This window comes from Acinonyx jubatus, chromosome D4 (assembly GCF_027475565.1).
Source record: "Acinonyx jubatus isolate Ajub_Pintada_27869175 chromosome D4, VMU_Ajub_asm_v1.0, whole genome shotgun sequence".
Lineage (NCBI taxonomy): Eukaryota > Metazoa > Chordata > Mammalia > Carnivora > Felidae > Acinonyx > Acinonyx jubatus.
Window position 1 is genome coordinate 78979270 of NC_069391.1, and position 27367 is coordinate 79006636.

Here is a 27367-nt window from a genome sequence, read left to right on the forward strand (position 1 = left end):
CTCTAAATAGAAAATAAATAGCTTTACTATTGGAGCAGTTCTGTGGGAAGTAAGCCTTTTCTTCCTCAAACTTTTGCCGTAAATGATCAAAACGTCAATGGTTTTATCTAAGAATAATTTTTGTATTTCCTGAAAAAAGACCTCATAAAGTAGAATTGAAGCCCCAACTCCATTTGCTCCTTCTCAAGATCCTTTGCTAAAGCTTCTTCCTCTGCTTACCCCTTAAAAGTATCCATTCCCTAATATTTATTTAGTCATCCATTCACTCACTCACTTACTCATTCTCTGTCTCTGTCTCTTGAACCTAAGTGCCTGTTCAGCATTCCTTTCTTTTCACATTATGTATTTACTCTTGGTCAACAGAACCTGTAACCCCAGCCTCAACCATGAACTCAATGAAGATTATATGCAAAACCAATACCCAGTCCTACTGTCTCTCTGGAGGTCCCGCTCTCTCTGACTGCACGCACAATATTCACTTTCCTCCTCGTGGAAATCCTTGAAATATCTCAAATTCATGGACTAAATAAATAGCAATCCCTATCTTAGCAATAAAATCTGTTTCTCCTTTGTCCCAAACATTATCGTTAGAAAGTCTTCTTGTAGGCTCAGATTAAAAAAAAAAATCTCAGGTCACCTTTGACCTTTGATTTCTCCCTCTCCTTTTACCAAAATGCCAATACTGACAAAATCAGTTTTCCCACCATGTCCCCAACTGTGTCTTCTACTCTACATCCCCCTACTTCCTCATATCAGGTCCTCATTTCCAACCTGAAGTAGCATCCCAAATGGAAGATGGATCAGGGAGAAGATAGAGAATGGGAGACCAAGCCACCAACAGTTACATTTTAATGGACATCCCTCCATAACTCTCTGCTAGTCAGAAACCTACACCCTTTAAAGGCATTCCTAAGGCTGATACTCGGAACTCTCCACAATTTGATCCCTACTTTCCTTTCTGGTCCTACCTCCTCATTTTCCTCCCTGTCTACCTAAGCACTCCCCAGTAAACAAATCTGGCAGGACAGAAACTGCACTGTGCCTCCTCCTGTCTTTGCTCTGCCTGCACTCTACCTCCTCTTCCTCAGTACTGGTGGGCTGAAGTTTCATTCTTCATTCAAATTCCCGTTCGGCTTTCCAAGCAGTCATCCAAGATCCACTGTAGTATCTCCCACCTCATTCAAATTGAAGATGTACACAACACCTACAATGGCCAGGCAATATTAGATACTAGACGGTATCTAATGTGATACAGGTTTAAAAAAGAGCGAGTTAAGGACCTTGCCCTGGAGCAAGTAAGCAGGCAAATGGAAAGACAGCTTTAGCACTGTGAAAATTATGACAACAGATAGACAGATAGACCAAAAGTGTTCTGGGATCATCCTATGCCTAACAACGTCCAGTATACGAGGAAGACCTCGTGAAAGCATGAGAAAGCTTATGGCCCTTCTGGAAAATGGCAAGCAGTCAGAACAGCTGAACAGGAAGGTGTGAAGAGAACGAGAGGAATGAGCTAAACTATCAGAGAAATTATTTACCAAGCTAAAGAATTTTGACTCTTATGCAGGGAAGGGACCTGATTGGATAAGATCCTAAGGTATAACTTAAAGACAAGACTAGAGGGAAATAGGGAGATTAGTATGGAAGTTGCTACAGTCATCCAGAATTATATAATAAAACACTAAATTTGGTTGTGGTAGTGGGGATGAGAGAGATGGGCACAGGCATGGGAGATAATAAAGACACAGAAATGATCTGGATTCAGTGCAGACAACAAATGACTACAACAGAGTTAGAGCAAAGGCAAGACTCCAGGGAAGAGGGACTTTTAAATCAGTTCTCAAACTCTTGGGTACTTAAGACTCAACTAGAAAGCATATTAAAAATCAGACTTCTAGGGACGCCTGGCTGGCTCAGCCGGAAGAGTATTTGTCTCTGGATCTCAAGGTTGTGAGTTCGAGTCCCATGCTGGGTGTAGAGATTACAAAAATAAATAGATATAAACAAACAAATAAATAAAATAAAAATCAGATCTCCAGGCCCCACTCTCTGAGACTGTGATTTTTTTAACTTGGGAGCTTCTGTGACACAGATCATGCTTTGAGAACCCATGATGGAAGGATGGGTAAATGCTCTGGTACAAGAAAGAGCCCAGACAGAGTGGGCTTCTGAAATAAAACCCCTCCCACATTCCCAATGTAGACTTAAATGTATAAACAGAGAGAGTCTGATCCTTGGAAAGCTAGTCACACGGACTAGAGTATAAAGTATGGGGGAAGGTAATTAGCAGAATAGTCTCAGGTGTGGTTTGAGGCCTAAAGAATGATGACTCGTGGGGGTGCCTGGGTGGCTCAGTCAGTTAAGCATACGACTCTTGAACTCGGTTCAGATCATGATCCCACAGTTCATGAGTTCAAGGCCCACGCTGACAGAATGGAGCCTGCTTGGAATTCTCTCTCTCCTTCCCCTTCCCCTGCTCATGCTCACTCTTGCTCACTCTCTCTCTCAAAAGAAATAAACTTAAAAAAAAAAATAAGAATGAACCTGGACTCAACCCAAGAACTACTGATTGAGAATTTCTCGCAAATGGGATTCTGCATTTTACATAAGCTTTCCAGATGATCCTTAAGCATGCCAAAGTTTAAGAAGCATTGCCGGAGGCAGCTGAAGCAAGTAGACATTTCTAGGGAAAAAAAGTATATTCCCTACCTCACCTCTGCTACTGAAAGTGCTAGTCCAAGGGAGGTGATATACTTTTCCTTAGAAAGTTGTAATTGTTATGGTTGAGACATGATGATGATCATGAGAAATGACACTTATGCAGTGTCTTCAGCTTAAAACTCAGTATTTACAGCTAAGTATATCATTTCCTCACAACTATGTTGGGGGATAAATAGTATTATTCCTACTTTACAGACGAAGAAACAAGTCCAGGCAGGTTTAATCATCTACCTACAATTGCACATCTACAAAATAATACCATGGGGGCTCAAGACCAAGTCCTCTGACTCCAAATACCATGTTCTGCCCTATTATTGTATATTGCCTCTCTTTTAGAAACTAAATCTTAGTTTGACTCCTAGTTTCACTGTTGAGAGCATCACTTCTTTGAGAATTTACACTTTGATTTCCAACCAAGTGAATGAAAGAAATACTTGAAACATACAGTGTTACAACTAGACTACTTCTATTACAGAATAATGCAGCAAATATCTGAAAGAGTCTCCAGAATGACCTCAAAACTGACAGAAAAAGCTATGTTGGAGACATGAATCAGGAATCCAGAAAAGCTCCAGGACACTTTAGTGGCTCAGTCAGTTGACTGTCCCACTCTTGATTTCGTCTCAGGTCGTGATCTCACGGTTCGTGAGATCAAGCCCTGTTTTGGGCTCTGTGCTAACAGCATAGAGCCTGCTTGGGTTTCTCTCTCTCTGTCCCTCTCTCCCTCTCTCTCCTTGCTGTCCCTGAAAATAAAAATTAACATTTTTTAAAAAAAGGAATCCAGAAAAGCTATTATTTAAGAAGCATTTCCAAAATTTTATATCAAAAGACATCACCTCAAAACATATTTTATCCTCAATTCTCACTCATCTGTGTAAAGTTCCTTAATTCAGACATGGTCACACTGATACAGTACTATGCAGAAACCATCTGTTTTCCACCCTGATTTCCTCATGGTCTATACAAATAAATAGAATTTATATCAGTAGTTTCTGACCTTTATTCCTATTCCAGGAATTTAAGCCAAATCTAAACATGATGAAAACTGGGAAATTATTTCTTTATTCTTCCCTATTTTTTTTCCAGTTTTATTGAGAAATAATTGACATACACCTGTGTGTGAGTGTAAGGCATAGGGCATGGTGGTTTTATATATATATATATATATATATATATATATATATATATATATTCTGAAGTAATTACAATAGGCTCTGTTACCATCCATCTTCTCACTTAGATACAATAAACAGAAGAAAGAGGGGGGAAATCACCCCTGTTTTAACCCTGTCTTAGTCATAGAATCAAATGGCAGAACAAATCTCAATTAACAAGGGAATCTAGAATTAGAGACATCTAGGAAATCGTGTAATTTGTGGATCAGTGATTCTCAACCTTCCTTTCTGCCTCTACTGTTCACATCCCCCGGTTACCTGCATCATCAAATACAGGAAAAATCTTAATTAACAAGAGTTAAGAGTATTGGGGGGAAGGACAGGGAAGAAAGATGCCGATACATTCCCTCCCAACACAAGATGTCTCTATCAGAATTAAAGGAGGTAAAGTGTGTTTCTATCTTCTCAGGAGATCTTCTACACTTCTCACTTAACTCTATGCTTAGCTGTTTACAGTTCCTAGTCACTATTCTTTCACTTACTCAAGTCTTTGAATGATTTCACATGCAAGGGACATGTCTGTACTTTGTTCAGGTGTCTGGACAAAAGCATACTTAGGGAAGAGTTATTTGTTTATGTGGTTTATTATAAAACAAGTATTTTTGGTGTTCACTATAAAAATAAGGCCAAACTAAGTTTTACACAGAAGACTGCTATCATAAATCTATAAATCGCATGTCTAATCCTTTATAAAGATTCTCTCTGCTGCTATTCTTAGAACATTCCTGTGGCTAGGGCAGGCATAATTATCTTCATTTTGCAGATGAGAAACCTGAGGCTCAGAGAATTAAAAGATTTGCTTGAGGTCACACAATTAATCAGAAGCAGCAGAGACAGAACCCATAAAAAGATGCCTTTTAGTTTAGAGCATTCTACTAAAGTTACAAGTAGAAAGTGTTCTCCTACAACTTTCAAGGTATTCTACATATTAAAAGAAAAACAAATTTGCAGAGTATACATTTCAATTTGTACTCTGTTTTGACTCAAATTCTAACATTGGCACATTGTTTTGCAAATATGGCCAAACCTGCTGGCTTATTTGTAAGGTAACCTTGAAGTATTATAAATCATTTGTTTAAAACAAAATGAAATTCCAAAGCTAAAACAAAAAAAAACTCATTTAGGAAAGAAAATATTATCTTTGCTAAGCAATGTTCTAAAAGAGGAGGATTTACTTTTCTACCCTGCTCCTCGGAGATTTTCGAGGCACTGAGACCTAAACAATAAGGGTAACTAAGTGGTGAGCCACAAGGACTAACTATGTACGACTGGAATGCAAAAAGCCTATTCAAGCAGCAATTGCGCAGTGTCATGTGGCAACACACGTTTTTATAAGCACTCATTAAAAGTTAGTCACAATTTAAGATCTTGTCCAACCGGTATGGTATGCCCCAAGTTAGTGATCTTAAATGAGACAAAAATGACTGATCATTGTTTAATGTGTATTAAACAAAAAAGAAGGATGGTATTCATTTCCTCCTCATAGCATATTTTGAGATTTTATGGATTTAACTCTTTGAAGCATAATAATTGGTAATGTCCACAAACCAAACGATTTTATCTTTTAAAATAAATCAACATTGTAAAGTCACTTACTTGGGGGCAGATCTACAAGGACAATTACTATATTGAAGCTGGTTAGTTCACTTCTTCAAAGATAGCCCCCTTGTCCTGGTCATACAACATGTCGTAAGAATAACCTATATATATGCTGATAACTGATTCAGGAGCCAAGTCACTTACGGAAAATATCAGGTTTGTGCCGTGATTCATTCTGTTTAGAGCTCAATAGTCACATATGACTTACCTAACTTGAGTTGGGAACATTTTCTCATTCTTAAAAGGAAAACAAAGATGTTTTTGATGACAAGAATATAGAAAACTAAGGGATAAAATTAAGATATATTCTGAATGAATGATGCAAATCACCCATAACAAAATACTACTACATTTTATTTCTACAGATTTTTAAAAATCTGAATCTGTCCTATAATCCTTCTCATTTTAGTCTCCTATCATCCCTGTGTGTAAGCAGGAAGGTGGTATTGTTAGCCTAATTTGTAGCATTGATATCACTTACCTATGATCACAGACAGAGTGACTCAGTAAAGTCTGAAGAATACTCGTGTTGTCCTGACTCCAAGCTTAGGACTTCTTCCAACATGTCAAAGTATAAAATGTGTCATGGATTAGAATTAAATACAGCATGCATTCTGATTATCTCTCCACTGTCTGTAGAAACAATCCAAAAAAGTGTGTGCTAGTATGTACTCGGCACTATGCCAGGCATCTCAAGGATTCAGGAGATTTATGATGTACAGTCCCTTCTACACAGCGCTTACAGTGTAGTTGAAGAGACGAAAATAATGGGCATGAAGTAAAGATGGAGAGTAAGCAGTATTTGTGAGAGTTAAAATGGTGTTTAAAATAAGAGATTAACTGGCTGGCATCTTCCAACTGAGTTTCGAAAGACTTGGATTGAGGGGGAGTCACTACAGATCCAGTGCTCATTGGTAGACTTGGAGATTTCAAAACACTATCCTTTCATTTAGCCCCAACCCAATGAGACAAAGTGGGGAGTCATTTCTAATACTCTACTATTTCTACTACTTATGACAAATATGCAAAGGTGTCACAGAACGGGTATTGCATTTTATGTTTTCAAAGGCCGTTGTTTATCTTAAGCAAGTCCTCAAGAGGTATCAGATCAAAAAAAAAAAAAAAAACCAATGTGTCATATCAAAGTCTAAAGTGATACACAGGCTAACTTAAAGCAACAGCAACCCATCTTCCTTCCTTGTACTTCCATCACTCATGTATTAAAACCAGAAGTGGGGGGACACCTGGGTGGCTCAGTGGGTTAAACATCTGACTCTTGGTTTTGGGCCAGGTCATTATCTCATGGTTCATGAGTTCGAGCCCCACATCAGGCTCTGAGCTGACAGTGTGAAGCCTGCTTAGGATTCTTTCTCTCTCCCTCTTTCTCTGCCCCTCCCCTCTTCTCTCTCTCAAAAATAAGTAAATAAACTTAAAAAAACAAAAACAGAAGTGGGCTTCAGTCACTAGCAGAAGCAGGAGAGAATATGTGCAGGTATGCACACTATGTTTCAGCCTTTCCTGAAATGTGACTTGATAATGGAACATTAAATCACCTAGAGAATAAGGTGTTCAAATAACTGCTTCTATGGAGAGGAGAACTACCACGTTTTTTGAGATTTTATTTTTAAAGTAATCTCTACACCCTACGTGGGGCTCAAATTCACAGCCCCTAAACATCAAGAGCTGCATGCTCCACCAACTGAACCAGCCAGGTGCCCCCAAATCCCACATTTTTAATACTAGATTGTATGAACAAATAATAGGCACTTAGAGTTTACAACTTGGATGTTGATACTGATTTTCCTTCTCTGGCTTTTCTACCACCTCAAATAAGACAAGATCTTCAGCTTGCTTTTATTCTTAATTCCCAGGTTTGGTTGAAATCGGCAACAATGGTATAGATTTTGTCTTCCAGAAAAATTACCTCCCTTATTACGTGATTCACAAATATAACAACAGCATTAACTTTTACCACCATCCCATCAATGGTTATTTAAGGTTAACTCAGTTTTATTAGGTTCTTAGTTCACTACTATTTCTTCTACTACATATCTTCTCGTATTCTGGAATACATCCTTAGGTATATACATATGTTTTTGACAAGCTTTTGGTTTGGATGATTCTTTGATCCTGGCAACTGAGTCACAGCTTAACTCTATAAAGAACTCTAAATTTAATATACTTCCCTTACAACCCTTTGTAGATCTTGTCCTATTTTTTTTTTACAAGTAGCAGATAAGAAGTTGATGCCTACAAAATTATAGTTGTTTTATGGGTAACCTTTTTTTCCCCTCTCTAGAAGCTGGTAGGCATTTCTTTATGTTGTGGAGTTCAAAACTTTCACCAAGATATGTATAGAACCCTTCTATCTGAAGGCTTATGATTTTCTTCAAGTTTGGAAAATTTGTGAGGGGTTTTTCCTTTACTTTTTATCATTGCTTCCTCACCCTCATTGTCTTCTGGATTTCCTTTGGAAACATAGAGGCTTTCCTACCTCCATCCTCCATATCTTAAATTTCATTTCATAATTTTTATCACTTTGGTCTTTCAGATGAGGCTGATCAAGCACTGGTTTGATCTCCCAAATCACAACTTAGTTTTTATTCCTGCCACACCGCTGTTTAGCCATCCCCTTAAGAAGTTTATATGTCTGAAACCACAGTTGCAGTTTTTAAGAAATGTCACAGGCAAGAATCTTCTACTTTTCTTTAACAGCAGTCTTTGTTTTATGGATTTTGAAAGCTTTTTGAATGATTAACGATGGGTAACAATTATACTTTTTAGTTTTTTTTTATCTTTACTTTTGAAAGAGATTGCAAGTGGGGGAGGGGCAGAGAGAGAGGGAGACAGAATCAGAAGCAGGCCCCAGGCTCTGAGCTGTCAGCACAGAGCCCAATGTGGGTCTTGAACTCACAGACCGTGAGATCATGACCTGAGCCAAAGTCAGAACAATTACACTTTTAAAAGTTCTCTTCTGTGTCATATATTACCTCTGTTAACTAGGTACAGAAAGTAGGGTTTCTAGTTATGCATCACATAGTTTTGGTTTTCCTAACAGATTTTGTGCTTCTTAGTAGTAGTCTGCTCATATGAATAAATGCAGACATAGATCTGTACTGTATAATATGATAGCCCCTAACCAAACATGGCTATTTCGGTTGAATTAAAAATAAAATTTGATTCCTTATTTGTACTGTCCGCATTTCAAATAGTCAATAGGTACATGTGGCTAGTGGCTACCATACTGGATAGCACTAATATAGCACACTTCCATCATCATAGAAAGTTCTTTCGGACAGTGCTCATATAGAATATGGGATGGGTTACTAAAGCAGAATTGAGTATCGCTGTTGCTCTGGAAGTGAATTCAGATGTCCACTATATAATCCCTGGCTCTGGGTAATAGAATGAAAATGAACATCTTGGATAGCTTTTGCTCTAGTAAGCACAAGAAGTTTACTGCTTCCAAGTACAGGGGTTCCTTGTTACACTCTGGGACCAAAAATGATGAGGAATATTGCTCTGCTTGGTCTTTCATGGCATCTCCTCATTTTAGAGAGTTGTTCTTCTGACTTTATCTGGAGAGCAAATGTTAGAGAAAGCCACTTGATATAAAGGATTGGTACAGATCTTATTAATTCTGATGATGGCATTATTCTAGAGTTTTACTGAAAAAATGCTGACTTCTATCTGTATTGTGTTACAGATTAATAAATTGTGTGCCTGCATCAGTCTAACCCTATCTACTTTACATTTTAATTTTCCTTAGTGTTCTTTTCTGTTTTTTCCATTTTCTAATATTGTAGTTTTATTGTCTTCTGTCATTCCACTGAAATTTAGCAAATTGGGAAGATAAATGCATGTTTTGAGTCATTCTGAATTAGGGCCTTAGTAAAATTTAACTGATTTTTCTTACTGGGTAACAAAAAGACCTTAATAAAGGTGGCCCAGAGAATCACTAATATTAGAATTAACCACCACAACAAACCAGAGAGTTTTTTATTTAAGTACACTAGGAAGCAGCTGACTTTAGAAATATCATATGAGAGGGGAGCCTGGGTGGCTCAGTCGATTAAGCGGCTGACTTCGGCTCAGGTCATGATCTCACGGTCTGTGAGTTCGAGCCCCGCGTCGGGCTCTGTGCTGACAGCTCAGAGCCTGGAGCCTGTTTTGGATTCTGTGTCTCCCTCTCTCTGACCCTCCCCGTTCATGCTCTGTCTCTCTCTGTCTCAAAATAAATAAACATTAAAAAAAAAATTAAAAAAAAAAAAGAAATATCATATGAGAGTCAAAGGACAGCCCATGGTTCAAAGAGAGTTTAAATGAAAGCAACAGCATCACATATGGTAAAAGTGACCCTAATATTCTTTTACATGTATAGAAAATAGATGACAACTTATCCACAGGACTATTCTAACTTTATTAAAAACTAAATCTAGGGATACCTGGGTGGCTCAGTTGGTTAAGCAACCAACTTCAGTTCAGGTCATGATCTCGCGGTCTGTGGGTTCGAGCCCCACATCAGGCTCTGTGCTGACAGCTCAGAGCCTAGAGCCTGCTTCTAATTCTGTGTCTCCCTCTCTCTCTGCCCCTTCCCCACTCATGCTCTGTCTCTCTCCATCTCTCAAAAATGAACACACACTAAAAAAAAAAAAACTAGATCTAGCATTATGCCTTATAAGCATTCAAATTTACAAGAAATATGATATCATATTACTATAATGTCTTGTGATAAAGGTTAATGATGGTACACAGAACATTCAGATATACAAGTATAAACCATGATGTCAAATATATTACTCAAATTGATGACTTCAGTGACATGAGTAATTTCAAAACAAACAAATCAGCCACCTGGTAAGAGAGGGCTGAGCATTTAATAATATATAAATCTTCACAGAATAACAAAGCACTTAAAATAATCACCAGCTTAGCTTGGTATTTCATACCCATGATGTTGTAAATGGCGAACACCACCAAATGACCTGCAAAACCAGACCTGATTAATATAAAGGTGCAATAGAATTCTACTGCTGATACACCATCACTGAAAATTATTACACATTTATAGTTCCATCACTTATAAGAAATACTTCCTTGTAGAGGCCTGGGTGGCTCAGTCGGTTGAGCGTCCGACTTCGGCTCAGGTCATGAACTCGCAGTTCGTGAGTTCGAGCCCCGCGTCGGGCTCTGTGCTGACAGCTCAGAGCCTGGAGCCTGCTTCTGATTCTGTGTCTCCCTCTCTCACTACCCCTCCCCCGCCTTTCAAATATAAATAAACATTAAAAAATTTTTAAAAATTAAAAAAAAAAGAAATACTTCCTTGTTAACAACATACAACTCAGACAAAACAAAAACAAAAAAGAAAGTCTATCGTACAATTTAGTTTCAAAAGACAATGTGAATAATTAACTTTAGAATGTAAACCCAACTATTCCAACTAGAAATGAACTTGACAAAATATCCAAGAAAATGATTACCACGAAGTTCTAAAAATGTCATTCAACCTCATGAATAAACAGATAAATTGGAAGAGACTTAGGACTGAGGCTGAAATAATCAGCCCCAAAGCTATGGGAAAGTTCAAATTTACTACTGATATTTTTAAAAGTCAAATATCCAACAGGGGCCAAATTAATCACTGTTGGAAAATCAAATCACACCAATTTCTTTCAGCCCAAAAAAGTATTACATGAAGTTGTATTGCAGATTTAAAGAGCTGAGATGATCCATCAGGATGCTCTTCTACATCCACTACTACTATCTCTGAAAAGAGAGGATGGTCATCAGGTACCTCCAGCTTTCTCTCCCTTGCTTCCAAAAGCTGGGACGTCAAGGTTGTTTTAAAATATTTCATATGCATCAAGACAATGGTTAAATTTGAGAAATAGGAGAGCCTGGGTGGCTCAGTCAGTTAAGCATCCAACTTTCATGACTTCACAGCTCATGCATTTCAGCTCCACATCGGGCTGTGTGCCAACAGCTCGGAGCCTGGAGCCTGCTTTGGATTCTGTGTCTCCCTCTCTCTGCCCCTCCCCTGCTCACGCTCTGTCTCTCTCTCAAAAATAAATAAACATTAAAAAAAAATTCAGGAGGAGAGTGGTAGTGACTAAGAGAGGTGAATAGCATTCTCTTGATCTGTGTATTGGTTACATGACTGTGTTCACTTTGTGAAAATTCACTGAACTCTCTGTTATAATTTTTGCACTTTTCTGTACATTTGTATGTTATACTTTACCAAGTTTATTAAGTGAAAATGCTCCATATTAGCCTTTTTCCACTTTTTAAAGTAGTTACTAGTGTAGAATTCCTGAATGAAGGATTCATATCCCACTCACCTTTTTGTTGGTGTTTGGTACATATTAGGGGTTTAATAAAGACAGGTGTCAACACGGATCAGTAATCAATTGTACAACGTCAACAAGAATAACTTGATTTCCATTCTCTCAACCCACATCACAGAATGGCTGCTACAGGGCCATGAGTAGTTCAAAATGCTGAAGTCCCTGTCCTCTGAGACAGAGATAGTATTTTGTATACACGTGTGACAGAAAGGGAAAGAAGCCAAGCATGTATGCTAATAACCAGTATGACACGCACCCTATGTGTGGTGAGGGCCATAAATGCCTAGGGAAGGAGGGAGACATTCCAGTGGGACTAACCAGGAAAGGAATAACTGAAGGAGCAGCATGTGAGCACGATAAACATCGCTTAGTAAGATGAAGGACTGGACGAGCGTTTACAGAATGCTTAACGCTGCGTGCCAGGCACCATGTGAGCGTTCCCACAAACCTTACTCAACCCTCACAGTACGGCTAAGCCCACTAACAGCCTGATACACTGAAAACTTTGTCCAAGGCCACACCGTCAGTAAACGGCAGAGAATTTGACTTAAACTTGTGACTCCAAGATCAGTCTTTCTTCTACACCATGCTGCCGCTGTCCTGAACAAGAGCTTGATAACTTTGGCTAAAAATCCAAAAGGTCACACATGAAATCTGACAAAAACTGACAAGGAATTTTTTTTCCTACCCAATGTATTCACTTCAAAAAATGTTTTCATGTTTGTTTGTTTGTTTGTTTACAGACAGCATGGGAGGGGTAGGGAGAGAATCCCAAGCAGGCTCTGCACTGTCAGCACAGCCAGACATGGGGCTCAATCTCACAAAGCACGAGATCATGACCTGAGTCGAAATCAACAGTCGGATGCTTAACTGACTGAGCTATCCAGGCCCCCAAAATATTTTTACTCTTCGAAGTTACCTGACCAACACCAAATCAAAACAGACCACATTCACTTATAAGAATGATAGTCTAAATTGACAGCACTGAAATTTTAATTCACAGCCTGAGATCAATCCATTCAGCTCTTCTCTTTGGTAAAAAGATTTTAGCCAACCAGTTTTCTAGCCAGAGAGTTTATTACCTAAGAATCACTTTCATTCTTATGTTTTTGCCACCACATGGTAAGTATAAATACCTATCTATAATCTTACTTTAGAAAAAGACTCACAGACTCACAGCCTCTTCTTGCCCTTCTCTCTTCATTTTAAGATGATCTGTACATATTCACTCCAACATTACTGAGGAGTCTCCAATGTGTCAGGAACTCTTCCCTCAAAAATGAATAAAAGAGGGGCCCCTGGGTGGCTCAGTCGGTTGAGCGACCGACTTCAGCTCAGGTCATGATCTCACGGTTTGTGAGTTCGAGCCCCACGTCAGGCTCTGTGCTTGTGCTGACAGCTGGGAGCCTGGAGCCTGCTTCGGATTCTGTGTCTCCCTCTCTCTCTACCCCTCCCCCACTCATGCTCTGTCTCTCTCTGTCTCAGAAATAAATAAACATTAAAAAAAATTTTTTTTAATGAATAAAAGAGAAGCCTTATTTTCAAAAGATCTCTTAATGTCACAATTTTTACTGATCCTATTTCACTTTGTTCTGTTTCCAGATTAAACTCCCTCAATTCCTTGACCCACAACAAAGCCATCAGTACTCATTTTTCCTTTCTACCTTATTCCATTCTTCTATCTCTTTCCATTCAACTTCTCCTTCACCCTCCATCCCCAAGCTGTACTATCTCTTTGAGGGTCACACTGTATTAATTATTCTCTTTCCATCCGTTTATTTCAGAATTACTATAGAACTCCCCTGTACTACCCTTATTACAACGTTTAATACGTTGCTAAAATTATTTATTTACTTCATTCAATCACCAATTACTTACTGAGTAATTCCTATGTACCAACCCCTGGTCTAGGTATTGAGGACATAAAAAATATATATTTGCCCGGGTGAAAATCATATTGCAGAGTGGACTATAAGCAAGAAAAACAAGTAAAAAAATATTATGCCAGAATGTAATGAGATTACAAAAATTAAAATTAAACGGTTCATAGTTTTGTTGATAAACTGAAACACAGAATGTGAGAAAAGGCCAAGAATCAAGGATGATTCTTATATTTTTGGTGTGAGAACTGGATGAATGATGGCACTGTTTACAGAGTGGGGGAACACTGGAGGAAAAGGTTTGAGGGAGAAAGATTAAGAGTTCTGTTTGCCATGTTAAGCTTGAGATGCCTTGTTGATATTCAAGAATAGAAGTAGACGGTTAAATATGCAACAACTCCACGGCTCAGCAGAGAGGTTGGCCTAGAGCTCCAGGTATGGAAGGTATCAGCATAAAGACGGTATTTAAGGCCATGGATTGAGCTGAATGAAGAAATTATTTCAGAATTCAGAAGAGTGTTCAAGAGGCAGTGATACTGAGTGATTGAGAAAGATGAGGACAGAGGATTATTAACCAAGGATTTGGCAACACAGACATCAACAACTTGACATGAGTGGTTTGAGTGGAATGAGGAATACAAAAGCTATTTGGATAGGGAAGGAAGCAATGGGATGTAAGAAGTTGAAGAGCTCTTCCATAAAGAAGAAGAAAGAAAGAGGGCAAAGCTAGGAAAGAATATGGGTTTTACCTAAGGAGGGTTTTTTTTTTCTTAAGAAATTTAAATAACCCGTTGGAGATGGAAAGACTGATGATGCAAGACAAAGTGGACAACGGAGGCACCCTAAGCCTTTAAGCCCTTAGGAAGGAAGGCAATAGGGACGAAGGTCCAAAATACAAGGGGAGAGCCTAGTCTTTGGGAAGGGCAGGCATTTTATCCACTGTCATAGGAAGGTAGAGTATACGGGTACTGATGCAGGTGGTTTGGTAGATGTGATGGTGGAATAATAGAAAACTGGCTCTAAGCAGGGATCCCATCAGGCAAGTACCACAGAAGGAAGAAGGATAAGGGAGCTGAGGTATATGGACAAAAAAAAAAAAGAAAAAGAAAAAGAAAAAGAAAAAGAAAAAGGTATACTGATAGAACATGAACTCCTAGCTAGATAAGGAAGGAAGCACATGAATGAGGTACAGTAAAAAGTAGAAAGGCTGGTGAACAGGAGCATCCAAAGGAGTTAAAAAACTATTTGAGACATAAGGAAACCAGGTAAGTAGATGGTGATTCATTTTTCTAAAAAGTTTATAAGTGGAGCAGTTCCCAGCACTGAGAAAGTTTAAGGTTGGACCATGGAAGCAGATTTCTGATGTGGGTGGAGGGTGGTCTATAAGGTGAGAGATCAGATGTTGGACGATCCACGTGGATGTGGTGATCACTAAGTCTGATGACAGGAACTGTGGAAAGGCCATGAGCCAGGGACTGATGAGGAGGTGTAACTAGGAGGCAATGACAGACCCAGAAGGGATAACAGTCTGACGGTGTATATTTCAGAAGAGGCGGGGTTTCGAGCAAAAAAACAAAACAAAACAAAAAACTGAAGCAGCAAACGGGAGAAACGGGGGGCAGAGGTGAGGCTGAAGATGTGGGGTGAACAAACATCATAACTTAAGGACTATAAGGAAACAGAGTTCCTGGAAATAGTCAGGTAGGACAAGAAAGTAAACAGTTTTATTCAAGACTATGTCTCTATTTGATGATAATAAACTATCGATTCCAGGAGGCCAACTGGAAGGGTGAGGGGAGGGGGCACAGAAAGACCGGAAGACTGTGTCAGCTTAGGATATGCGTAGAGCCGATTGAGGATAAATTTCCCAGTAATAACAGCTAACCTGGGAATCATGGACACCGAAAAATCAACCAAAATAAACACCTTTTCTAAGTTTAATGAGAGTAGCTCAGTATCTTTCCAATACATTTTCTTTCTGTTTAAATTAGCAACTGAAGAATCCTGATGATAATCACCTACATGTAGCAGGCCTCGCACCCCTCTGAGAAGTTCAGAAAAAGAAATGTTTATTTAATTTGTTCAATACGTTCAAGGGCTAGTTGGCCTGGAGGGGAAAATCCCAGAAAGGAATCTCAGGCATGTCAGCTTTTCCTTTATCCCCTTCTCATTTCATTTCTTCCTTTCACAAAAGTCAGGGGAGAGAAAAAGAGCAACCACAGTTGAGGATGGCGTGAGCCAGGAGCAGGGTTGTTCCGAGGATAAGCAGGACTCTCTACACACCTACCTGCCTGTGACCTCACAGTAACACTTGTGCAGGTGTGGAAAGACTCCGGCAGCTTAAAATAACAAATACCGCAACAGCCTGTAACTGTCAGCCCTGAGGTTCGTTGTCCAACTGCACACCACTCCCTAGACAGTCCTTCTCTAAACAGAAGAATGTCCCACTTCGGAGAGAGTTCATATAAATTACGACTTTCTCACCCTCAGATGAACTAATTTACCCGGATGAGGAATTCTGAGACTACTTTTTCTAACAGTGTGTATTCAACTTTCTGAAGAAGCAAGGGCTGTCCACATAATTACAAAGCTCCATAATCCAGTGGTGAGCATAGTACTATCCCCTAATACAATGGATCAAATCAAGACAAATCAATTCTGGTCATCACCGTACATAAATGAAATGTCTAAAATATATGACTGACGTAGAAAAAAAACAATTATATTGTTACAGCCCTCATTTTAAGAAACATGCAGAATCACCCTATTGGCTTCAAGTGGAAGCACCATGGGAATACAGACATTCGGAATATCCCCATATGAAATGGAAAAGAGAAAATAAAACGTAAATAACAAAAACACAACATTTCTAAATACTGAAAATACCACAAAGGAAAAGTAAAGAGTGTCATTAGCACTATGACTTTTATTGAGCAATAAGATTCTCACGTACGTCGCAATGCCCAATATACCATAGATTGTCAATTGTCACCTGGTCAACTGAAAAATCATGTTGAATTTAACAAATCAATTGGGGGGAGGACAGATTTAACATAAATCCATCTGATAGACAGCATTGGTGAAACCTATCCAAGAACATTTCCTAATTTGGAAAAAGATCAAAGGGATCTCGAAGAGTCCCAGAGATGGTTAGCTAGAAACTACAGTGGATCATAGATTGTGTTATCTGCCCAACTGTAGATTTGTTCAATGGCTACCACTTGTTTAACCCTTCATTGTTGATACCTATTGACTGAGAAATAACATCTGTTCCCGTGACTAGCGCCAGATCACTCACAAGGAAATTACTCACACCAGGGATTATCTGAACCAATCTGGGACTGTGCAATATTGCACTACAGTGCAATAGCTCTGGGCTAGGGGAAATAGAACAAAGATCCCATACCACTTGATTGTAAGCTATCTGGACAAAATGAGACTTACAAATAGCAGGACATCCTTTTCCACAGCAAGGTTTTATTCATTATTTAGTGATTTATTAATATGTATTCATACACTAAGTAATTATGATTCTATCCAAGAGTAAAACTAACAAAAAAATGATACCCAGGCTCAGTAATCTTATACACAGGTCCACTTTGTAAAGATCATCTGTACTTTGCTGACAGAAAAAAGCAAACTCAAGGGTCATGACTAGCACTCATATATAAAGGGAAAATATTAAAATGTAATTATTAGAATTATTTTAACCTGTGGTCAGCTAAGATATTCAATATATAAGAATGTCAACTTTTTTGTTTTCTTTCTGGAAAAGTTAATCATTTTCTTTTTTTTAAAAGACTGGTATAAGTAGTGTTTCTATACCTTCCCCAAACAAAAAGTAAACAAAGAAGAATACAACCTCATGATATCAATTTTTTAAAGAAAAAGCAGTATTTATTTTTTCTTAAGTTTATTTATCTTGAGAGACAGAGAAAGCACATGCAGGTGTGCAGGATAGGGGCAGAGACAGGGAGAGAGAGAATCACAAGCAGGCTCCACACTGCCAGCACAGAGTCGAACAAGGGGTCTGATCCCTGAAACCATGAGATCATGACCTGAGCTGAGATCAAGAGTCAGATGCTTGGGGCGCCTGGGTGGCTCAGTCGGTTAAGCGTTCGACTTCGGCTCAGGTCATGATCTCACAGTCCGTGAGTTCGAGCCCCGCGTCGGGCTCTGTGCTGACCGCTCAGAGCCTGGAGCCTGTTTCAGATTCTGTGTCTCCCTCTCTCTCTGCCCCTCCCCTGTTCATGCTCTGTCTCTCTCTGTCTCAAAAATAAATAAACGTTAAAAAAAAAAATTAAAAAAAAAAAAAAGCAGCCAAACTGTTAGGAAAAAAAAAAAGAGTCAGATGCTTAACTGATTGAGCCACCCAGGAGTCCTTGTAGTATCTATTTTTAATTAAGGTAAAATTTACATTTATGTCATGCACAGATTTTAATGCCCAATCCAATGTGCTCTGATAAATGTTTTCACTCTTGTGACCCTCACGTTTCCATCATTCCAGACAGTCTCCTGAGCTCCTTCCAGTCAATCCCCCCACCAGTGAAGGCAACTACTGCTCTGATTTCTGTAGATGGAAGAAACACCCGGTTCATTTCCCTCCACGCATTTCTGAGATCTGTCCACAATGCATGCAATATATGCAAACGATGCATGTATCAGTAGTTCATTGTTTTTTTATTTGATAGAGAGAGTGGGGAAGAGGGGCAGAGGAAAAAGAGAGAATCTTTTTTTCTTTTTAGGTTTATTTATTTGGGGGGTGGGAGGGGCAGAGAGAGAGAGAGTGTGAGAGTGCGAGACAGAGACAGAGAGACAGAGAGAGAGAGAGAGCGAGAGAGAGAGAGGATGGCAAGCAGGCTCCACACTGTCAGCACAGAGCTCAATATAGGGCTTGAACTCACGAACCTTGAGAGTATGACCTGAGCCAAAACTGAGAGTTGAAGGCTTAACCAACTGAGCCACCCAGGTGCCCCTAGGGAGACAGTGACTCTTAAGCAGGCTCCATATGCAGGGCTCAATCCCCAACCCTGCCATCATGACCTGAGCTAAATTAAGAGTTGGACATTCAACTGAGTGAGCCACCCAGGTGTTCCATTTAAAAAAAATTTTTTTAAGTTTATAAATTTTGAGAGAGAGAGAGCACGCATGGGACAAGGGGAGGGGCAGAGAGAGAGAGAGAGAGAGAGAGAGAGAGAGAGAGAAAATTCCAAGCAGGCTCCACGCCATCAGCAAGGGGCTGATGAGGGTCTTGAACCCCACGAACCATGAGATCATGACCTAACCTGAAATCAACAGCCAGGTGCTTACCTCACTGAGCCACCCAGGGATGGTGCTTTTTTAATAACAAAGTAGTATCCCAATCGATGACTGACACAATCCATTTATCTACTCTCCTGCTGATAAATATTTGGGTGTTTTGTTTTTTTTTCCAATCTTTGCCTATTGTGAATAAAGGTGCTTGTAAACACAGAATCCTGTTCTGCTGTAAATGTAATCATACCACCTTAAACTTAAGATAGCCTTCCACCCAACCAGAAGCTGAAGGATCTGACTCTATTGGCATTACAGTGAGGGAAAGGACCCTAACCTCTGCCAGAGCCCTGGCTGAAAAGATGAGACCCACTCCAAGCAGCCCATACCTGTGCTAGGTCACACTACAGTCAGCTAAATAAACCTTGTGAGGAGAGACCTTCCCCTGGAACATTTCAAATAGGTAATAGTTAGGGGCAGTAGCAATAAAGCATATCTCTATTCTGACCCTAATGTGGTGTCACAGTGTTTCTATTACACGCAAAAATACAGTACTAAAAAACAACATCGGGGTGCCTGGCTGGCTCAGTCTATAGAGCACCGGACTCTTGATCTCAGAGTAGTGCGCTGGAGCCCCACATTGGGTGTAAAAACAACAACTGCAACACACATACACAAAAAAGGGGCTTTGATTTACTTGTCCTTTGAGGTCTCCTAACAGAGACATCACCTAATCAGCGGACAGCCATGTGCTAATTATGTAACTATCACTAAGTCCTAACTTCCCAATACACAGAATGGGATAATTATAGCATCTATTTTAAGGTCATTTTGAAGAGCAAAATTAGATGATGTATATTAAGTATGCATAGTGGCTAACACATTTAAGCACACAAATATTAGCTATTACTAATAAAACTTTTTTTCCAAAATGATTTAGAGAGTATAGCCTCCAATTTTCATTTTCCTTTTCCACTTCAAGATAAAGACCAGAGTTTCCCAAATGAGTTTCTTGCTCCCGATATAAGTTCAAGGTCAGTAGGTATTATGAAAACCAAAAGGTTCCATAACCAAGCAAGTTTTGGTTAAATAACTTTATTTTAAGATTGTATTTTTAAGTCATCTCTACACCAGTGTTGGGCTCAAACTCACAACCCTGAGATCAAGAGATGCACACTCTACCCACTGAGCCAGCCTGGTGCCCCTAAACAACTTTCATTTTTTTTTAATTTTTTTTTTTTAACATTTATTTATTTTTGAGACCGAGAGAGAGAGAGAGAGCATGAACAGGGAGGGTCAGAGAACAAGGGAGACACAGAATCTGAAACAGGCTCCAGGCTCTGAGCTGTCAGCACAAAGCCCGACGCGGGGCTCAAACCCACAGACTGTGAGATCATGACCTGAGCCGAAGTCGGACGCTTAACTGACTGAGCCACCCAGGCGCCCCCCTAAACAACTTTTAGAGAGCAAAACATCTTAGTGTTGTATGCCAATGCACACTATGACCCCTAACAGTGAGATCCGGTATATACTTATTTCCAAAGTAATTTGACCACGAAACTAACTCCTGCCCTATCGAGAAGATAGGATCCTGGGGCACTTTGGGAAATGCTAGTAGAAACAATACTAACTACACATATAAAACAAATAGTATTCTTATCAAAAAGATATACGCTCTTCCTATTTCATTTAGTTAAATGCTATCCATCTGTCAGATCTCAAGTAAGCCTTCTTTAAGCCTCCAAACTTAATCAAGACTTCCTGCTTGATACTCAGGTTCCCTGAGACTTTTCCTTCATCATCCTTACTGTGATTTGTATTAACATACTTGAAAGATTGATTACTGCTTTCATCTCGCCCACCAAACTATATTACGTTCAACCCTATATCTCTAGCATCTAGCACAGTGTTTGGTGCTAGATAATAAATGTGAAACACATATGTGAATCTAAGAATTTCACTGCAGCTTTGTCATAGTGAAAAACTGAAAATAACTCAAGCGTTTACTAACAGGAAAGTAAGGTAGTCTACATTTATATTATACAGCCATTAAAAAGAGTAAGTTTAATTTTTGTGTTCTGACATACCTACCTTAATTGAATGAGGAAGAAAAAATGTTCTTTTATTACATATATACCATATTGTGCATAGATGTCTAAAAACATATATAAACTGTTAACAAAAAAAAATTAACAGTGACTACACTTAAAGAGGAATAGGATTGGGAAAAGGTAATTTTACTTTTATACTATCCACATTTCTCCATTTTCAGTATTCTCCAATAAGTGTATTTCTTTTCTAATTAATTTGCTTTGAGTATGTCTACATAAATTCTCATCTGCTTTATGCTCAGTTTGTATTTGTATGCTATTTCGTAAAGACATTTTTATAATGATCCCTATGGCAATCTTGAGAGGCAAATTAGACAAGAGATAGTATTAACTCCATTTTGCAAATTAAAATCTAGGTAAACTGCCTAACATCACAAAGCAAAATAAACAGAGGCTAAAATGTAGATCCTTTTTCTTCATCAATGTTCTTTTCATTACACATCACTGCCTTTCCAGGGACACAAGGCAGTCCTGATACAATCAACATTTTAGTATGAAATGACTAGAAGAGATTTAAATCTATTTTCATCTCAGCAAGTCATGAGAGGACACTGCAGACCAATGGCCATAGAGGCCTCTCTTAAATAATCCCAGGGAAAGGTAGGTTACAAAATCCTAGTGCATGTTCCTATCAGACAACTCTCTTATATTAAGCTGAAATCTCTCTCTGTAACATTGACCTTTTGGTCCAAGTTTGGCCATTTAGAAAACCACAGAATGGGCTTCTCTTTTGTTCTGGAATATGCTCAAGCACATGAAGACAGCTATCACCTGGGTCCTTTCGAGAATGAGTCCTTTGCTTAGACAAACTTCCCAATAAAACATCTGTCATTATTCAACTTCTAACCCAGTCGAGTCTTGACGAACCGGTTGGCAGAAAAGGGAAGCTATCGTGCAGGACTCTTACAAATGAGGTACAAATAAGCAACTGTCACTACAGTCCCTTAAGGAGAGTTATAGACAACCATGCACTCTCACCACCCTTTTGTTGGATGGCACTGAATCAAGCAGCTTTTTGGTATGAAGCATAGGAATGAAGACAGGGTCAGATGTTTCTGACAAAATCTTGGCTTTAGATAGATGCACATAGCTGGATCAAGAGAATTTGCTACGAACACAGCCAATTATTACTCCTCCATTAGATGAACAATCAACCTAATGGCCTTTCATCAGTAAAATATTTCTTCTGTTTTTGTCAGATTCTCCAATAACAAAACACCTGCTCACTCTATCAACAGACAAGTGAGACTTCCTCATGATTTAAAAGAGGCAAAGAAATTAATGATAAAAATTATAAAATGAAACTTAGAGACTGAATTTGAGACTCATGGAAAGATCTAATGACATGGTTGTTAGAGAACATCAGGAAAATGCACAAAGAAAAGTACAAGGAGTCTAGGGAGAAAGGCTAGCACAAGAAGTACAAGTCCAAGAAGTCTCATACTTACAAGAGGTATAGTAAGCTACACTGTAGGTACTTACTAAAATTGCTTTTTATCATCTCATGAAAAATAATCAGAATTAAATGCTTGACAAAACCTTACAGCAAAAATACAGGACAAGGCAGACCTCTACTTGGAATAGCATAGCTTTTTATCCTGGTTTACCTATTAACAATGAGCAAAAACTTGCAAAAGTCTTCTCAAATGCTGCTTCAGGTTTTCTTTCTGAATTTGAACTTAAGTAAGGGAAAGAAGTCCATTGAGCACCCAATTGAAACTATCCCTCCTGGGAGGCCTGCATGGCTCAGTCCGTTGAGTGACCAGCTACTGATTTCGGCACAGGTCCTGCTCCCAGGGTCATAGGACTGAGCCCTGCATCAGGCTCCGCTGAGTGTAGAGCCTGCTTGGGACTCTCTCTTCCCTCTACCCCTCTCCCCTACTCCCGCACACACTCTCTCTCTCAAATAAAAAATAATAATGAAAAAAAATACCCCTCTTTACTCTTCTTACTGTTCTTTCATTTCATCAGAATTTATCATAAAGATATATATCATATATATTATTGTGCTTGCTTGCTGTCCAATGATGCAGAAAACTATATGATCCCTGAAGGCAGAGTCAACTCTTTATAACACTGCAAATATATGCACATATGGCTTTGTACATGGAGGGTGCTCATTAAATATCTGCAAGGTAAGTAAGTGAAGACAGAAAGAGAAAAAGGAAAGGAGATCAGAGGTGACCACGAACAGTTTACTTTGCTTTCTTAATTAAGGTTGAGACACTTACTATGATCCAGACCAATTACCTACATCATTTAGTTTAGCCTCACAAGAAGCCTAGGAAGTTTCCATTTGAGACAAAATAAAGCTCAGAGAATTAAATATTAAATGATGCAAGCCACACACTTTGTAAATCCAAACTCTCATTTATGTGAAATCAGTTTTATCTAATATGATGGCCGCACCCAAGATGCCCATGACTTCAATTATCTCCTTTCCATAAAGCTATGGGAGAAGAGGGAGATACCTACAGCAAATTAGTTGTGTACAATCCAATGCCTCTGGGCATCTATAAAAAGTCTGAATTTTCTCCCAGGTCACAAAAAATCCTCCTAAATAAGTAAAAGACTGGGGCAGCTGGGTTGTTCAGTCAGTTAAGCCTCTGACTTCTGCTCAGGTCATGACCTCAGGGTCCATGAGTTCGAGCCCCGTCCCCTCTCCCAACCTCCTGTCAGGCTCTGTGCTAACAGCTAGGAGCCTGGAGCCTGCTTGGGATTGTGTCTACGTCTCTCTCTCTCTCTCTCTCTCTCTCTCTCTTCCTCTGCCCCCCCCCCCCACGCATTATCTCTCTGTCTCAAAAATAAATTAGCATTAAAAAAAATTTTTTAAGAAGTAAAAGACTTATAACCAACAAAACAAGCGTTTTTACATTAGCCAAATACTTTGATCCCCAAAACAATCTTGCAAAAGAAACAGATGCTCCAATTATGTTGGTGAGGACACTTGGGGCTAAGAGCACTTAAGCCTTCACATTCTTCCTACAAACCTATGGACTTGGAGCTTACACAAAGAAATAGTGGTGGGCGTTTGGGTGGCTCAGTCGGTTGGGAGTCCGACTTTGGCTCTGGTAATGACCTCACAGTTCTTGAGTTCAAGCCCTACATCTGGTTCTGTGCTGACAGGTTGGAGCCTGGAGCCTGCTTCGAACTATGTCTCCCCTCTCTGCTGCTCGCCCACTCACTTGCTCTCTCTCTCTCTCAAAAATAAACATTAAAAAAAAAAATAGCGGTTGTATAAACTTGGTGCAAACTTTGAGAGACACTCATGACATTATCCTCATTTCCCACTGCAAATATGTGATCGACATGGGAACCCTTCAACAACTCAATTCTCCACTTGCATTTTAGGTTCACTGTGCAACTGGTTAGTTGTTGACCGCCAAATATATTTAGGAGGAGATAACACGTCCTGGTCAAAGAAAGGGCGTGGGAAAATCATTTAAGAAAAGGTTGTATTGCAGCCAAAACTAACTCTGGGCGGCGGTCCACAATCGCTCGCGCCAACTCCTCGCATTTCCTCTTTCCTCTCCACTGAACCATTCCTTTCTAGAGTCAGATTTGGTGCAACAGGCAGGTTCCTACCTTGGTATGAATACTCTTATCAAACTTGTCATTTTTGAAGCTAAACGTATTCTGGTGCCTCTGAGGCCTGGAACGAGCCACGTTCCCTTTCTGGGAGCTCATCGTGGAAACCACAATCACCTCGCGTTGATACGAGGAAGACGCGGAGCGGACCAAGACACAAGCAACTACTCAGCGGAGTCCACGCTTCTGTCACTGACCCGGAAGGAACTTATCCAGCCTTTCCGCCCCGCCCCCGTCAGTCCACGTGACTCATCAAGGCGGTCAAAGGACATCCTCTGGTGCCTCAGAACCCTCAAGGTTCTTCCATGCTAACCAGTCTCGACCCATCCCCCTCCGCGCAACCTCTCTCTCAAACCTGGAATCTGAATCCCGCTTCCTTCGAAGCGACTATTCCCCCATTGGTCCGAACATGGCAGTCCATCAGGGCGGAGAGGCGGAGAGCATTTGCTTCTATTGGCTCTTCTTTTCCGCAATCCCCGCCTCCTGCCGACTAAGCTCAGCCTCTCCCGGAGCCCGACTCCGCTGTGCGGCTTGTGATTGGCGGAAGGCCGGCTAAGCTGGGCTGCGTCCCTCCCCCAGCCCGCTTGGAGGCTGGAGCCCGGGTCAGCTTGGCATCTCCCTCCAGTCAGTGACCAACTCCTGCCTTAGCGAGGCTTCTGCTCGCCCCCCTCGGTTCCCTTCCAGCCTTCCTCCCGCCACCAGACCTAGCCCCGCAGTGGCAGGCTGAGGAGGAGCGAAGAAAGGAGGATTAAAGAGAAGAAAGACCTCGCTGGGTCTGGGTGGTGTCTGCAGTGCCAGAAAGGGAGGTGGCGGCGGCGGCTGCGACCACGGCCGCGCGGGACGTGAGGCCCGAGAGCAGCCGACGGCGGCGGCCGCTCCAGAGCCTCGCGCCGGGGCCGTTAGTCAGCAGAACGCGAGCCCGTGTGCGGGAGCTGGGCCGGCGCGAGGCGAGACTCCAGAGCGCGAGCCGGCCCCCTCGGGCGCCGCCGTCCCTCCTCGTCCCGGCGCCGGGGGCTGCAGCCCTCGTCCCCCCCTCCTCGGCCGCGCCCGCCCGCAGGCCGGGAGAGTCCGGCGGTGGCGGCGGCAGCAGCGTGGGTCGCACCTTGTGGAGGACAGCGCGTCCGCACAGGCTCTCTGCCGGCCCTTTCTTCCCGACACCTTGGCCGCGGCCCCTCAGGTGCAGGTGCGTGGGGCCGCGGCGGGCCGGGCGCTGCGGCCGGGCTCGGGGAGGGGGCGCTAGGCCCGGAGCCGCAGCGCGGGAGGGCCGAGCCCGGGCCGGGAGGGGGGAGGGGAGCGGGAGGCGTCTTTGTTGTTGGCGACCGGGATCTCTCTCGGCGCCGGCGAAAGGCGGGGAAGCCACTTCGGATCGGCTCTGGTTTTGAGAGGCTTCTCCGGTGGTTCCGGGAGCGAGAGCGGTAGGAGAGTCCCTGCGATCGGAGAGGCTGCGGGGGTCTGGGGGCGGGAGAGACACGGACAGACAGACCGGGAAAGGTCTTGGGTCCTCCTTGCAGAAAAGGGTCTCGTTTCACTTGTTTTGCTGGTCTCCCTGTGGACCGCAAGATAGGGTCAGGTTCACGTTCTCCTCCCCGTCTCCCTGTGAGGTTGGCGATGCCTGTAAGCTTTCTCCTGAATGTCCTCGTGTGTGCCAGCCTCGATCTGAGATCGAATCGGCCCCGTTCTCGAAGATTTGTGTGTTCCCGGCGGGCCGTCGCAGGGTTCTTTTTCTCTAGGTGGCTCAGCTTGAACTGTTTCGAATTCTGTTTTCGAGCCCTAGGGTAGGCTCATCAGTAATTGCTTTGAGTTGGAAAATGAGAGGTTTTGTTTGGATTTTTTTTTTTTTAACCCTGAAACAAAGTTCTGTCGAGTTACAGTGTACGGTTGTGAAGGCTTTTTTTTTTTTTTTTTTTAAAGAAGTGTGAGTTTAACCCTCGCTTCTTGTTTAAAAAAAAAAAAAAAAAAAAGAAGTTAAGAGCTCTGATCCTTGGGGAGATTTCTGCCAATGCCAGAACACGGTTGGATTTTTTTTTTTCACGGTGCTTTGATTTCAGTCTGCGTGAGGTGGGTTTGATAAGCAAAAAAGAGGAATAACGGAATACAGAGAGGGTGACCTTTAAAATTGGCTGCTTATGAAAAGGTATTTTTGTGTTTTAATATGTTTTGTAGTATATGTGTATATAATACTTGATGCGCAAGATGATTCATTGATTTTTTTTTTCCTAAGGCTCCAATAAAAAGAATTTTGGAGAGCTTGTGTCAGCATTTGGAACTGCCTAATGTGTCTGAGTAAAAAAATCAGGTACATGTTGTAATAGTATCTCCTTACGTTAACAGGAAAACTTAACAAAAAATGAACTTTTCTCCATAGTTTGTCTCTTTTATACGTTGATAGCGTAAACTCATTTGTGTAACATATCTAGTATCTAATCGTAATCAGTATTTTAATAATCATAATTATGCCTAAGTCTTTGCTTGTTGGTTAATTTTTATTGTGAGAATAGAGGTGGGGGCTTAAAGAACAGTGGAGATAGCCATGTTCCTATTTACAAAGGAAATAAAATCCCTGTTGTAAAATAGTTGCTGTATTATTGGAGGTCCATGAGGTAATGAATAGCACCCTCACCCATTTTTGACCTCTCTTTTCTCCTACTCTAGTATTAATAAGGTTAATTGGGAAGGATAGGATTAGATTTTTAGCA

General features: G+C 40.7%; 2 protein-coding genes across 5 annotated transcripts in view; one reads left to right on the plus strand and one right to left on the minus strand.

The window, feature by feature from the left end:
* CD4H9orf85 (chromosome D4 C9orf85 homolog) overlaps positions 1–25167 on the minus strand; it is a 108371-nt gene extending 83204 nt beyond the window's left edge. For 2 of the 3 annotated variants that reach the window (XM_027041041.2, XM_015083979.3), the window contains exon 1: positions 24669–25014. In XM_027041041.2, the coding sequence (XP_026896842.1) occupies positions 24669–24770 (102 nt within the window). In that variant the 5' untranslated portion in view covers positions 24771–25014. The other variant, XM_053205278.1, reaches the window with a different exon arrangement.
* Positions 25168–25721: 554 nt separating this feature from the next.
* ABHD17B (abhydrolase domain containing 17B, depalmitoylase) overlaps positions 25722–27367 on the plus strand; it is a 51407-nt gene continuing 49761 nt past the window's right edge. The window contains exons 1-2 of one of the 2 annotated variants that reach the window (XM_027041038.2): positions 25791–25854; positions 26893–26967. The gene's annotated coding sequence lies outside the window, so the exon portion shown is untranslated. Of the gene's footprint in view, positions 25855–26892; positions 26968–27367 lie in introns of both variants that reach the window. The other variant, XM_027041040.2, reaches the window with a different exon arrangement.